Here is a 14,113-nt window from a genome sequence, read left to right on the forward strand (position 1 = left end):
CAGACCAGATTCAACTTCTTGTGCTAATTACAGCACAGCTCTTGTGCTGAATAATTTGTGATAGAATAGGAAAGAACTAAGCTACACAGGCCTCCAGCCCCCCAGGACTGGAGTTTGACACCCCTGTTCTAAGGCCTTTTTAAGGTATGGTAACCAAACCTGCACACAATATTCTAGGTGGGGTCTTACTGAGGAATTATATAATCATAGCATCACCTCCCTTGATTTAAACTCCACACACAAAGAGATGTAACCCAACATCCTATTGGCCTTTTTGATTGCTTCCCCACACTGGCAAGAGTGGGACATGGAAGCATCAAAATACACACCGAGATCTTTCTCATAATCAGCTACCTTTATTTCAGTGAAACCCATAAAATATCTGTACTTTATATTTCTACTTACTGCATGGATTACCTTAGATCTATCTACATTAAATTTCATCTGCCGGGTATCAGCCCAATCACTAATTAGTGTTTTTTACACTCACATTCGTCTCAAAACCATATTTGAAAGCTCTTCACACAGTGGGCTTTATCAGTACACACCTAAGTACATCACTTAACCTTTGGTGCCAAATGCACTACAACCACCAAAGCGTTTCACAATTCACCCAAAAGGGACTCATGCTGCCATAACAATGACAAATGCTGACACCCAACAATAATACTGGGGCACTCAATGTTCCGTGGGCTAAAAAACACTAACAACGTTCTGCATTACAAATTCCACATATAAAGTGTGGCTGTATCATCCAGTTGGGCACGAATTACTGTCATGCTGCATTGTAAAATGAGTTAAAGCCATGTTAGTATCAGCACCCGTACTTGCGTACTACGATGCCAGCAAACCGACAGTCGTCAGCGCCGATGCAAACAGCTACGGCCCAGGAGCCGCCCTGCTACAGGCACATGATGGTGAACTTAAGCCCGTCGCCTTTTCTTAAACTGCTTTTTACATATATAATGACAGCATAAAGTTTTTAAAAGATAGCAAAATTCTTCTTGTGTACATCCATCCATCCATTTTCCAAACCGCTTATGGTAGGCACTTTCTTAAATAAAAATATTTACATAACGTTAGATGTTTATGTTAATATTACAAATGATATGCTAGTATTTCACGTTAGCTAATTATAACATGTTTAACATTAGCTATGTCTACAATAGTCTTAATATAATATTAATTATAATATTATTATTTGGCGAATTATCTAATCCATTCAAATCTAAAACTTCTATGACTTCCAACGAGACGTTCGTTTGCAATCGGTGCATACGCGAAATGCGCCTGGTGGCAACACTGTCAAACAAAGCATATATTTTAAAAAGTCTAAATATACATACCTTAATATGTGTCTTAGTCCTTCTCTGACTTCGTAGCGCTTTCTTGTATCAATTCTCAGATGATCCCATCAGTTCTGATCTGCAAACCTTTTATTTCTTTAAACAGATAAATAGAGCCTTCCACTGACCTCTGCGTATGCGCACAAGTTTGAAACCAGTTGCGACCGGAAGCGTCCGGTCCATCACAGTATAGACCTTTTGCGAATGTAGGAATTATAAATCTCTTTAAGTCTAATATAAACGCTCCTGATTGTTCATGTTAAGATAAACACGCTGTAAACTGAGCTATGACAATCTGCTTTTGATGAGTAATTATTTAATAATATAATTACACTAAATACCAATTCGGTGACTCGTACATTCCCAATATTATCTAATTTTCAATTATTTTTTGTAATGTTTGTAACCTTAACTCTACACAAACCATTTAATATATACACAACAACACAGTACAATTGTGGTGGATATATGTTTAAGAATGAAATGTGCAACAGGTTTTAGAACGGTTAACCAATGTAGATTTTATACACACTGAATGCAAAATTAAAGTTAATGAAAGAAAATTAACAAAAAAAAGTGCTGTTGCGCTTTAATAAAACACCAGTACATGTTGGTACAGTAAAAACATTAAAATTTTACAGATAAAACATGTCACCATAAGTCTAATTTCTGTAAAAATACAGAAAAGAAATTGTCCAGTTTCACTGAAGGGATCTCTCTGTTATTTTACAAACTGTGCGTAAATATACGTTTATGCAATGTAGTTTTAATAAAACTTTTCTGTCATTTAACATAACAGGAAAAAAATGTGAATTACATTCAAATTGATTGACATAAAACTGTTGAATAATTGCAGCACCAACAGCGATAAACTCGAAGGAAAAAGGACGGAGTCAGAGAGCGCTTCTTCTTCCTTTTATTAAATCACACAAGTAATAATAAAAAAAATCTCACTGATAGTGGCACCAGCGCCCCTCAGTGGCAACAAATACACTACCTCATAGTTATCACAACATAAGATAGCAAACATATACTGCAATTTGAGTATACCGATTTTACTTCTTAACAAAAATAGTCTAAAATTCTGAAAAAAATGTCATTTTTTACAGTGTACACAAAGCACCACTTAGGTGCCAGCGTCTGTTGATGTGCCTCATGCGTTTCAATGTGAAGGCCGTGCATCTGCCAGGCAAGCAACTAACCGTGGCTGACACACTGAGCAGAAACCCACTGAGAGATGAGACAATGTCCAACACAGAGGAGGATGTTGAGGTCTTTGTGGAGGCTGTGGTGACGAGTAGGCCAATGTCAGTTCATAGAATAGACGACATTAGAGAGGCCACGCGTAATGATGCAGATCTCCAAACGGTCATCAGTTTCATCTGGTCAGGCTGGCCAAAAAGAGTTGGTAATCCTACTGGGCAGAAGGCAGGGAACAACCCAGGATGGGGGGGGGGCAGCCCATCACAGGGCACACTCACACCTATGGGCAATTTAGCAAGTCCAATTAGCCTCAGCATGTCTTTGGACTGTGGGGGGAAACCGGAGTACCCGGAGAAAACCCCACAACGACATGGGTAGAACATGCAAACTCCGCACACATGTGACCCAGGCGGAGACTTGAACCTGAGTCCCAGAGGTGTGAGGCAACAGTGCTAACCACTGCACCACCATGCTGCCCCTTGTTGTTGACCCAGTGTATGGTATATCTTTTCTTTAACAGGGAGACTTTGCTGGCTCTTCCTTTAGCGGTATGATCAGCGGCCTGCGTTCCACCTGTCTGATGCTGGGTGTCTCCGCAGGCTGGGCAACCTGAACCCTGCTGTGCTCCACATATGAAGACTCAACTGCAAGAAAGTATGTAGATGCCAGATCAAGGGTGTGGCACTGAGGAACAAAGAGACCCTCTACTGCCAGGGTGTACATTAAGGGAGCTTACCTCTGGATCGGTTCCTCCAAATGAAGCACTGGGTCAACCTCCTGAAGAACCTCCTGACACGGCTTACTGGTTGAATATGTTGTATTTCTTCCAGCTGTGGCACTGAATAACAACTACTGTCAGGAAGTTCCTCAGGGGTGAAGCCCTAGGGTGATGATTTAAGATGGTTAAGTAAAACAATTCTATTGGAGGGATAAATATCAGTGACCAGCAAGTCATCCATGTCCCAAAAGTTTGCAGGTGCGCTAACCTCAGTGAAGAATTTATCCTGGAGAATCTGATCCAGAGTTGGTCGATCCTGTGGATTCTCTTGAAGGATTTTTTTAAGGAGTCTCCTGGCTGATTTTGGGACTTTCCTTGGCACAGTGAAGTTCCTTCCCAAGATGGAAACAATTATTTCTCTTATATCACTGCCATCAAATGGCAATTTCCCAACCAGAAGCTGGTACCTATATTGAGAAAGATAGCAAAGGCGTTTAAGTTTCATTCACATATGATATAAAATCTTGCACTGATGCACATTTCAGATGTTATTCTTTCTCATATTTATGTATGTAAATATATGTTACTGTAAAGCCCCACACAGACTTTAACTGCCATGGTGATCTTTGACTGTGAGGCTGCTTGAGAAGGTATACGTACATGACACAGCCCATTGCCCAAACATCAGACTCTGGTCCGTGCCCCTCCCCTATCCACACTTCTGGAGCAATATAATGGAATGTCCCACAGAGTTGTCTACAATACACAGAAATGTGAAATGTTAAAGCACACATGTGATTTAGTTTGCTACATAAGCAATCTGAAACTTCTGCCAGAAAATCTAGAAAAAGCACCTACATATCCCTTGGGTCCTGCTTGGTTGCCAATCCAAAATCTCCGATTTTTATTTCCATGTTCTCATTTATTAGCAAATTCGCTGAAAGATGAATGGATTTGCATTAGGTATATACTCAAGTACTTCACAAAATAATACACTTTTACCCGGTTGCAAAATTAACAGCGGAATTCAATATGAACTTCACTGACAATGCTATGTGAAATGCAATATTAACCGAAGATTAAGCAAAGCATGTGTGCATGCACACATACCTAATTTGATGTCTCTGTGGACATAACCTTGTTCGTGGATGTACTTCAACCCCGAAATCAGCTGCCGCATATAATAACGGACTTCGGGGGTGGTCAGAGTCCCACGAACATTTTTGATGCTCATTAATGTCTGGGCAAGGAGAACAAAGGGCGGCCTGAATCAACACTGAGTCTTAGCCTTAGCAAACTGTCTGTGAAGATCCAATACAACTGCACTCACCTCCTTACGACATAGTTCCATAAAGATATACATGTTTGTCTCATCCTCAAAACTGTGTGAGATGCCCACCACATGTTTGTGTTGCATCTTCTTTAAAATTTCAGCTTCTTTGCATGCCTGTGAAAAATGTCAAACTGCTTCATTAAGTAAAAGGGAAACATGGTTAAACAATCTAGAGGACTGACATTGAACACAATTTATAGCACATACCCTTTGCTTTTGGTCATACTTTAGGGGAATAACTTTCACAGCATAGGTCTCATCGCTGTCCATGTCTGTCATTTTACAACATTGTCCATATGTACCCTAAAAAACATGTAAACATATTTATAATGGAGGAACGTCTGCTATCACTGCTCTACTGCAATATATTTGTAGTGCATACTTCTCCTAAATGTTCTTCTCTGCTGTACCACTTTGAGGTTCTAGGGTCATTCAAAAACCTGGGCACTACAGGTCTCCTCAGAGTCCCTATTTGACCACTCATGATATGATTTTGAAGAAAGCAACGATGAAGAACTAAACCAGGGAAAGCACAAAATGAACAGTGAGCCTCAATTACAGTCGCTTTTATACTCTTAGTGGTCGAGGCAATTCGTGACGTCGTATTTGGCAGGGGCAACGTCACCGCATTCTAGAATCTATCAACATAGCAACTATACCTAACTACCACGCTGAAGATTGCATGTCAGTACTGCATACATAGCTCACTGTACGGAGGGAATATTACGTAGCAATGACACAGGAAACATTTTATGTTTAAGCACAGCGGCCAATAAATGCTTTCATAACATTTCCTACTTTCTCATTTCGGCCGTTGTCGTTGAAACGTCGACTTTCGGAAATGGACGGTTTATCTACAGTACAGCCCGCTAGCTAACAGCCATATCATATAATACCTGTATAAATAGGTAAACTTTAGTTTGACGCTACAATATTCTGACTTGCTAACTTCGATGGACATCTTGTCTTTCTGAACGCTTCGAAGCCGTTCGGCGTAATAATGTTCTTGCCCGACAGCGACACAGATCATTTCGATTAAATAATAAATTTCAACGATTATTTTTGCGCTTCAAACCATTTCGTGATTTCTGCAAAATCGTGTTAATAGCTAACATCATAGGTCCTTTCAGCTGCAATGACATGGTGGTTTAGCATTTTGGGCTCATAGCGACTGTTGCACACCTCTTTGTTTCCCAGATTGCCTTACGTACGAAGTTTAATTAATTTTTGAATGTTCGAATGTATCCGTATAATGTGCAATGGGACAATACATGAATGGGTTAATTACTTTAAAACTAGACAGGACAGGCACATCTACGGAAGTGTGCTTTGATCAGTGGATTACAGGGAACCAGGGACGTACACAGGAATTTTAAGGGGCCATTGCTCTGAGCTGAAAAAAGGGCACGCAGGCTGTATGGAGAACTGAAAAACATACCATTTCTTTATTAATTAAGTCTTTATTAACATACCTTTAATGTAATACATAGTGCTTTGTCCCAAAGGCATATAATATGGATACAATGTATCAAATAATAATTGTTAGAGAGAAATTAATACTGAAAATCCAAGGCGTGTGCATTGTCCCCCAGGTTCCCCTGATCAAAGCCCACTCCATATGATATGCCAAGGATGCAAACAGTGGGGCAGGGCACGAGCCCATGTCCGTCAGCACTGTCCACGACCAACCCAGATCAAGAATGGATCTATACCTTATCCCAGGACGGTTCTGACCTAAGGAAATTCCAGCGAGAGGATCCGGACATTGCCACCCTCCTGTCGTGGCTGGAAGGCAGCCAAAGACCACCCAGGTGGACACTGAAGGGCTCAAGTCAAGGGCTAACATTAAGCACAATTTATAGCGCATACCCTTTGCTTTTGGTCATACTTTAGGGGAATAACTTTGACAGCATAGGTCTCAGTGCCGTCCAGGTCTGTCATTTTATAACATTGTCCAAATGTACCCTAAAAAACATGTAAACATATTTATAATGGAGGAACTTCTGCTATCACTGCTCTACTGCAATATATTTGCAGAGCATTCCTGTCCTAAACATTGTCTCCTGTACTCTCTTGTTTTGGGGTCATTCAAAATCTTGGGCACTTCAGGTCTCCTCAGAGTCCCTCCTTGACCACCCATGATATGATTTTGAAGGAAGCAAGGATGAAAAACTAAACCAGGGAAAGCACAAAATGGACAGTGAGCCTCAATTACAGTCGCTTTTATACTCTTAGTGATCGAGGAAATTTTTGACGTTGCCAACAGCACCATCGTGACACCGTATTTGGCCAATGTAGCGTTCCAGTGTTAACGTCACCGCATTCCAGAATCTATCAACGTAAGCGGCTACCTAAGCGCAACATAACAAGATGAAGAATAGCTACTACGCTAAACATTACCAACATATCACTACTGCATACAGCAGGACTTTCAAACATTTTTAAGATCTCCTTCAGTGTCTGGGCAGGCAGAGAAAAGGGCAGCCTGAGTCAACACTGAGTCTTAGCCTTAACAGACTGTCTGCATAGGTCAGATACAACTGGGCTCACCTGCCTATGACACAGTTCCATGAAGATGTACACATAGTGCTGGTCTTCAGAACTATGTGAGATGCCCACCACATGTCTGTGTTGCATCTTCTTCATGATTTCGACATCTTCCCAAACCAGAGAGAAATTGCAGACAAACTACCTCATTAAAAGGGAAACACAGGAAACTGTTATTATTTTAGTAAAATGAGTATTCTATCGATTATTCCATCGATTAATCGGATAAGAAATACTTTTGTCTCATGAAAGAGCAGCAGTAACTATTCTTAAAATGAATAACTCATGGGTTTCCATTTTAGGAACATTTTTAATGATTAAACTCCATACAACAACTGACAAAAGAACTAAACCCTTTTAGTGCATTATGTACATATTTGTTTTGCTTTTTAAAAGAAAGCACTTTTTTAAACGCAAAAAATAAAATGTCAAATAAAATTACTGAAAAAGGTATACATATATCTTACTAAGGCATAAATTAAAAGGCCCTTTACTCTCTGTGTTCTTGTGCATTTATCGGAGGCATAAAAAAGGTTCTGACAGGATTGTATCTCCTGGATGAGATAGGAATGCTATGTTCATGTGTGTGTAAGTGAATGTGAGTGAGATATGTGTGTGAGCCTTTAAAGGAGCATATGTGGCAGTAGGATAATTCAGCGTCTCAAAGTTTCACTGGCCCAAGGCTGTTGGGGGAGGGGGGGTGGGTAATTTTTATGTTATATTTATAATATATTATTTATGTTATTATTTTACATTATTCATATTAATCTAAATCTGCAGAATATTACTAAAGCCTTGAAATAGATCTAGTTGAGTACACCCCATGCTCCCCTTTAGACTCACCCCTGCATGCTGCAGGTATCATTGCGACAAAGTGTGACGGCTGCTGTCAGTCTGCTGCAAGTTGCCAAATTTAAATACTGTGTCAAACTAAGCTTACAGTTTATCTGCAGACAATCAGCTTCTGTTTTAACTTGTATAGCTTTACTGTAGCTTTGCTGCTATGATGGACAAACGGCAGTTGATGGGAGCAGCTGAAAACATTTTCCAAACCGCTTACCTGACTGGGTCGCGGGGGGTCTGGAGCCTATTTTGGAAGCTATGGGCATGAGGCAGGGAACAACCTAGGATGGGGGTCAGCCCATCACAGGGCACATTCACACACCATGCACCATGAACTCCTACGGGCAATTTAGCAAGTCCAATTAGCCTCAGCATGTTTTTGGACTGTGGGGGAAACCGGAGCACCCGGAGAAAACCCCACAATGACATGGGGAGAACATGCAAACTCCACACACATGTAACCCAGGTGGAGACTTGAACCTGGAACCCAGAGGTGTGAGGCAACAGTGCTAATCACTGCACCACCATACCGCCCCCTCTTGTGTACATAAACCTACAAATGCTCAGCTACCAATAAAATACAATGCATTTTGTTGTATTGGTAGCATACTGATTAAAAAATTACATGTTTTTGGGGAAATTAATGACACATTACACAGATATTCAGTTATGTCCGGTTTATTAACAACTTTCAAAAGCATTAAAACTGACATTAACTGTCTTCAAATGTGTCAACACATTTTAACATCTAAAGTACTCACATAAACAAGCTCAAAAACACCAAGCACAGAAACATGCTTATATAAACTGGCAAAAGCCTTGTGCAGAACAAAAGAAGTATAATCACTTTTGTTATTTACAATGTTCAGAGATCGCATTGTGAGGGCAACTTATGCTACTCCCTCCACTCAAAGTCAGCTATATTTTAAATAAGAGACAGAACATTTGAATTCACAGCTTGTCTTTTTGCTCCTTTCTCCACCTTGAAGCCCCTTTCTGGGTTAATTTGGTGATTTACGTATCTTTTTAAGGATGTAAATGCACTGTCACAAAAATGGCACTTGAATGCTGCAAACTTGACATCTCAAAATGTTGAAGGAACAGTTGCTCATTACATTGAACTTCAGACAAGATGGTCAATATGGTATCTGATGGAATCTGAGTATCTGGGGGGGAATCGAAATTAGAAACCAAATGCAGAAATCACCATTTTGTAATGCATAATTAGCAACTATGAATATATTTTTCGTAACAGGGTAATGGTAGGCACTTTCTTAAATAAAAATATTTACATAACGTTAGATGTTTATGTTAATATTATAAATGATATGCTAGTATTTCACGTTAGCTAATTATAACATGTTTAACATTAGCTATGTCTACAATAGTCTTAATATAATATTAATTATAATATTATTATTTGGCGAATTATCTAATCCATTCAAATCTAAAACTTCTATGACTTCCAACGGTCTGTTCGTTTGCAATCGGTGCATACGCGAAATGCGCCTGGTGGCAACACTGTCAAACAAAGCATATATTTTAAAAAGTCTAAATATACATACCTTAATATGCGTCTTAGTCCTTCTCTGACTTCGTAGCGCTTTCTTGTATCAATTCTCAGATGATCCCATCAGTTCTGATCTGCAAACCTTTTATTTCTTTAAACAGATCAATAGAGCCTTCCACTGACCTCTGCGTATGCGCACAAGTTTGAAACCAGTTGCGACCGGAAGCGTCCGGTCCATCACAGTATAGACCTTTTGCGAATGTAGGAATTATAAATCTCTTTAAGTCTAATATAAACGCTCCTGATTGTTCATGTTAAGATGAACACGCTGTAAACTGAGCTATGACAATCTGCTTTTGATGAGTAATTATTTAATAATATAATTACACTAAATACCAATTCGGTGACTCGTACTGTCACGATCGGCGATAGCGGGTGAGGCGCAGGAACAGGGCGACGGGCAGAGAAGCAGGAGATCAGGCAGAAGCATGGAAACCGGGGATTTATTGGGGGATCTACGGACAGGAAACATCGGTCGTAGACGAACATCAATGACAGACAACGGCAACAGGGGAGACCAGGACTTAAATAAGACAGGACCAATCAAAGTAAATGGACAAAGCTGGAGACTATCAGGGAAGCACGCGTGGATAATGAGGGGGCGTGGCACACATGAGGAGCCGACGAGCCGGGTCATGACACGTATTATTTTTATTTTTATGTAATAATATAATTACACTAAATACCAATTCGGTGACTCGTACATTCCCAATATTATCTAATTTTGAATTATTTTTGTAATGTTTGTAACCTTAACTCTACACAAACCATTTAACATATATACAACAACACAGTACAATTGTGGTGGAGTTTTTCGTCAGTCCACGTCGGAATACGTGTACAGTCGTCAGGCTCTCTTACACATTCGGAGAAGCAAGATCTGCCAAGTTTTGAACATGAACGTTGTGATGCTAAGGGAGATAGGACTTCTGCGACAGCCTGCTAGCTGGCCTAGCAACTCACCGGACTCGCCTGCTACCCCTCCCCGGACAAGGAGGCGTCGCAGGCGGTGCGCTAGGACAAGGAAGCGGGGCACGCGCGGAGGTGTCCGAGTCAGGCTCCAGGCTAAGCCAACTCGCCCAGCCATACCATCGATCCTCTTGGCCAACGTACGATCTCTGGACAATAAAATGGATAACATACGACTTCTGAGATCAGCGAATCGCAGAGTAAGTGACTGTTGTGTGCTAGTTTTCACTGAGACATGGCTTAATGACAACATTCCGGACTCGGCCATACAACTGGAGCAGCTAGCATGCTACAGAGCCGACAGGGCTCTCGTAGACGGAGGCAAGACCCGAGGTGGCGGGGTCTGTGTTTACATCTGTGACGAGTGGTGTCAGGATGCCACCGTAGTACGCAAACACTGCTCATCACTGGCGGAGTTCATGATCGTGAAGTGTCGCCCTTTCTACTTGCCTAGGGAGATAAGTTCGATCCTGTTGGTCACTACTTATATACCTTCATCTAGCAACAACAGCGATAGAAATGCGGCGCTGAACGAACTGTATCAGGCCATCAGTGAGCAACAAACGGCACACCCAGACGGTTTCATCATCCTATCAGGAGATTTCAATCATGCTGATCTTAAAACTGTTCTCCCAAAGTTTCATCAGCATGTTCATTTTCCAACACAGGGAGACAAAATATTGGACCTGGTCTACACACAGGAAAAAGGAGCATAGAAAGCCACCCCCCTCCCCCACATCGGCACCTCTGATCACCTCACTGTTATACTAATGCCAGCATACAGACAGAGAGTGAAAGTCATCACACCCGCTATGAAAGAGGTAAGGGTGTGGCCACAGGAGGCCACCTCTGCTCTTCAAGACTGTTTTGGGTCAACAGATTGGGAAATATTCAAGGAAGCAGCCACCTACAATAACATCATAGACATTGAGGAGTACACAGACACTGTGAGCTCATACATCACCAAATGCATTGATGATGTTACACAAATGAAAAGCATCACAACTGGAGCCAACCGGAAGCCATGGCTGACAGGAGATGTCCACAGGCTGCTGAAGGCCAGAGACGAGGCCTTCAGAGCTGGGGATGAAGCAGGCCTGAGAACAGCGGATGCCAACCTCACCCGTGGCATCAGGAAAGCGAAACAGGACTACACACACAAGATAACCTCCCACTTCAATGATAGCAAGGACGCACAGAACCTATGGCGAGACATCCAGGCTACTACAGACTACAAGCCTGCAGCGCGTAGCTGTGAGAGCGACACCACTCTGCTCAACAACCTGAACAGCTTCTTTGCACGATTTGAAGCACAGAACAAGACACGCCCACAGAAAACACCACCACCTCCACACGACCAGCCTCTGTGCCTGTCTGCTGCCAGCGTGAAGAGGACACTCTCTGCCATCAACGCCCGGAAAGCAGCGGGTCCAGATAACATCCCTGGTAGGGTGCTGAAAGACTGCGCAGAGGAGCTGAAGGATGTCTTCACAGACATCTTTAACACCTCCCTGACGCAAGCCATTGTCCCATCATGCTGCAAGACTGCCACCATCATACCTGTGCCAAAGAAATCATCCCCAGCCTGCTTCAATGACTACCGCCCTGTGGCACTGACACCCATCATCATGAAGTGCTTTGAACGACTAGTCATGTCACACATCAAATCCACCCTGCATACCACCCTGGACCTATACCAGTTCGCATACAGAGCGAAACGATCCACAGAGGATGCAATCTGCTCTGCTCTCCACCCAGCCTTAACTCACCTGGATAAGAAAGACTCATACGTGAGAATGCTGTTCATAGACTTCAGTTCAGCATTCAACACCATAATACCACAACAACTCCTCTGCAAACTGGACAGACTGGGCCTCAGCACCTCCCTCTGCAACTGGCTGCTGGATTTCCTCAGCCAGAGGCCTCAAGTGGTGCGTGTGGGCAACAATGTCTCAAACAGCATCACCCTGAGCACGGGGGCTCCACAAGGCTGTGTGCTCAGCCCGCTGCTCTTCACCCTGCTGACACATGACTGCACACCAACCTACAGCTCCAACCACCTTGTGCAGTTTGCAGACGACACAACGCTGGTGGGGCTCATCACCCAGGGCGAAGAGACCCACTACAGGAAAGAGGTTGAGCTCCTGACCACGTGGTGCAGAGACAACAACCTCCTGCTAAATGTTAGCAAGACCAAGGAGGTTATTGTCAACTTCCAGAGAGGCCACACCTGTTACCACCCATTGACCATCGACGGCGCCGCTGTCAAGAGGGTGAGCAGCACCAAGTTCCTGGGGGTGCACATCAGTGAGGACCTCTCCTGGACTACCAACACAGCATCACTGGCCAAGAAAGCACAACAGCGCCTCTACTTCCTACGCAAATTCAAGCGGGCAAGTGCTCCACCACCCATTCTGACCACAAGTATAATGCCTTAAGCCTACTTGCACTTTTTTTTTTTTTTTGACTTAATATTACCTTATTGTGTAGAACGGTTTTTGTGTGCATCTGCACTTATTGTTGTCAATGTCTACGCATGGGACAGTGTGAAACGTAATTTCGATTCCTTTGTATGTCAAGTACATTTGAAGGAATTGACAAATAAAACTGACTTTGACTTTGGATATATGTTTAAGAATGAAATGTGCAACAGGTTTTAGAACGGTTAACCAATGTAGATTTTATACACACTGAATGCAAAATTAAAGTTAATGAAAGAAAATTAACAAAAAAAGTGCTGTTGCGCTTTAATAAAACACCAGTACATGTTGGTACAGTAAAAACATTTAAATTTTACAGATAAATCATGTCACCATAAGTCTAATTTCTGTAAAAATACAGAAAAGAAATTGTCCAGTTTCACTGAAGGGATCTCTCTGTTATTTTACAAACTGTGCGTAAATATACGTTTATGCAATGTAGTTTTAATAAAACTTTTCTGTCATTTAACATAACAGGAAAAAAATGTGAATTACAGTCAAATTGATTGATATAAAACTGTTGAATAATTGCAGCACCAACAGCGATAAACTCGAAGGAAAAAGGACGGAGTCAGAGAGCGCTTCTTCTTCCTTTTATTAAATCAGCGCACACAAGTAATAATAAAAAAAATCTCACTGATAGTGGCACCAGCGCCCCTCAGTGGCAACAAATACACTACCTCATAGTTATCACAACATAAGATAGCAAACATATACTGCAATTTGAGTATACCGATTTTACTTCTTAACAAAAAGTCTAAAATTCTGAAAAAAAATGTCTTTTTTTTTACAGTGTACACAAAGCACCACTTAGGTGCCAGCGTCTGTTGATGTGCCTCATGCGTTTCAATGTGAAGGCCGTGCATCTGCCAGGCAAGCAACTAACCGTGGCTGACACACTGAGCAGAAACCCACTGAGAGATGAGACAATGTCCAACACAGAGGAGGATGTTGAGGTCTTTGTGGAGGCTGTGGTGACGAGTAGGCCAATGTCAGTTCATAGAATAGACGACATTAGAGACTCGAACCCGGGTCCCAGAGGTGTGAGGCAACAGTGCTAACCACTGCACCACCATGCTGCCCCTTGTTGTTGACCCAGTGTAT

General features: G+C 41.9%; 2 protein-coding genes across 2 annotated transcripts in view; one reads left to right on the forward strand and one right to left on the reverse strand.

Annotated features, from left to right (window-relative positions):
• Positions 1-2,277: 2,277 nt before the first annotated feature.
• LOC125718909 (serine/threonine-protein kinase PLK3-like) overlaps positions 2,278-14,113 on the reverse strand; it is a 35,003-nt gene continuing 23,167 nt past the window's right edge. Inside the window, exons 4-8 of the mRNA XM_048993214.1 lie at positions 4,126-4,204; positions 3,928-4,023; positions 3,536-3,734; positions 3,286-3,430; positions 2,278-3,193 (exon numbers count right to left, since the gene is read on the reverse strand). Coding sequence (XP_048849171.1) covers positions 3,063-3,193; positions 3,286-3,430; positions 3,536-3,734; positions 3,928-4,023; positions 4,126-4,204 — 650 coding nt within the window. The 3' untranslated portion in view covers positions 2,278-3,062. The remainder of the gene's footprint in view (positions 3,194-3,285; positions 3,431-3,535; positions 3,735-3,927; positions 4,024-4,125; positions 4,205-14,113) is intronic.
• The window catches only part of cpsf1 (cleavage and polyadenylation specific factor 1), an 81,380-nt gene continuing 76,338 nt past the window's right edge, over positions 9,072-14,113 (forward strand). Inside the window, exon 1 of the mRNA XM_048993189.1 lies at positions 9,072-9,075. The gene's annotated coding sequence lies outside the window, so the exon portion shown is untranslated. The remainder of the gene's footprint in view (positions 9,076-14,113) is intronic.

Source organism: Brienomyrus brachyistius, chromosome 23 (genome assembly GCF_023856365.1).
Source record: "Brienomyrus brachyistius isolate T26 chromosome 23, BBRACH_0.4, whole genome shotgun sequence".
Taxonomy (NCBI): Eukaryota; Metazoa; Chordata; class Actinopteri; order Osteoglossiformes; family Mormyridae; genus Brienomyrus; species Brienomyrus brachyistius.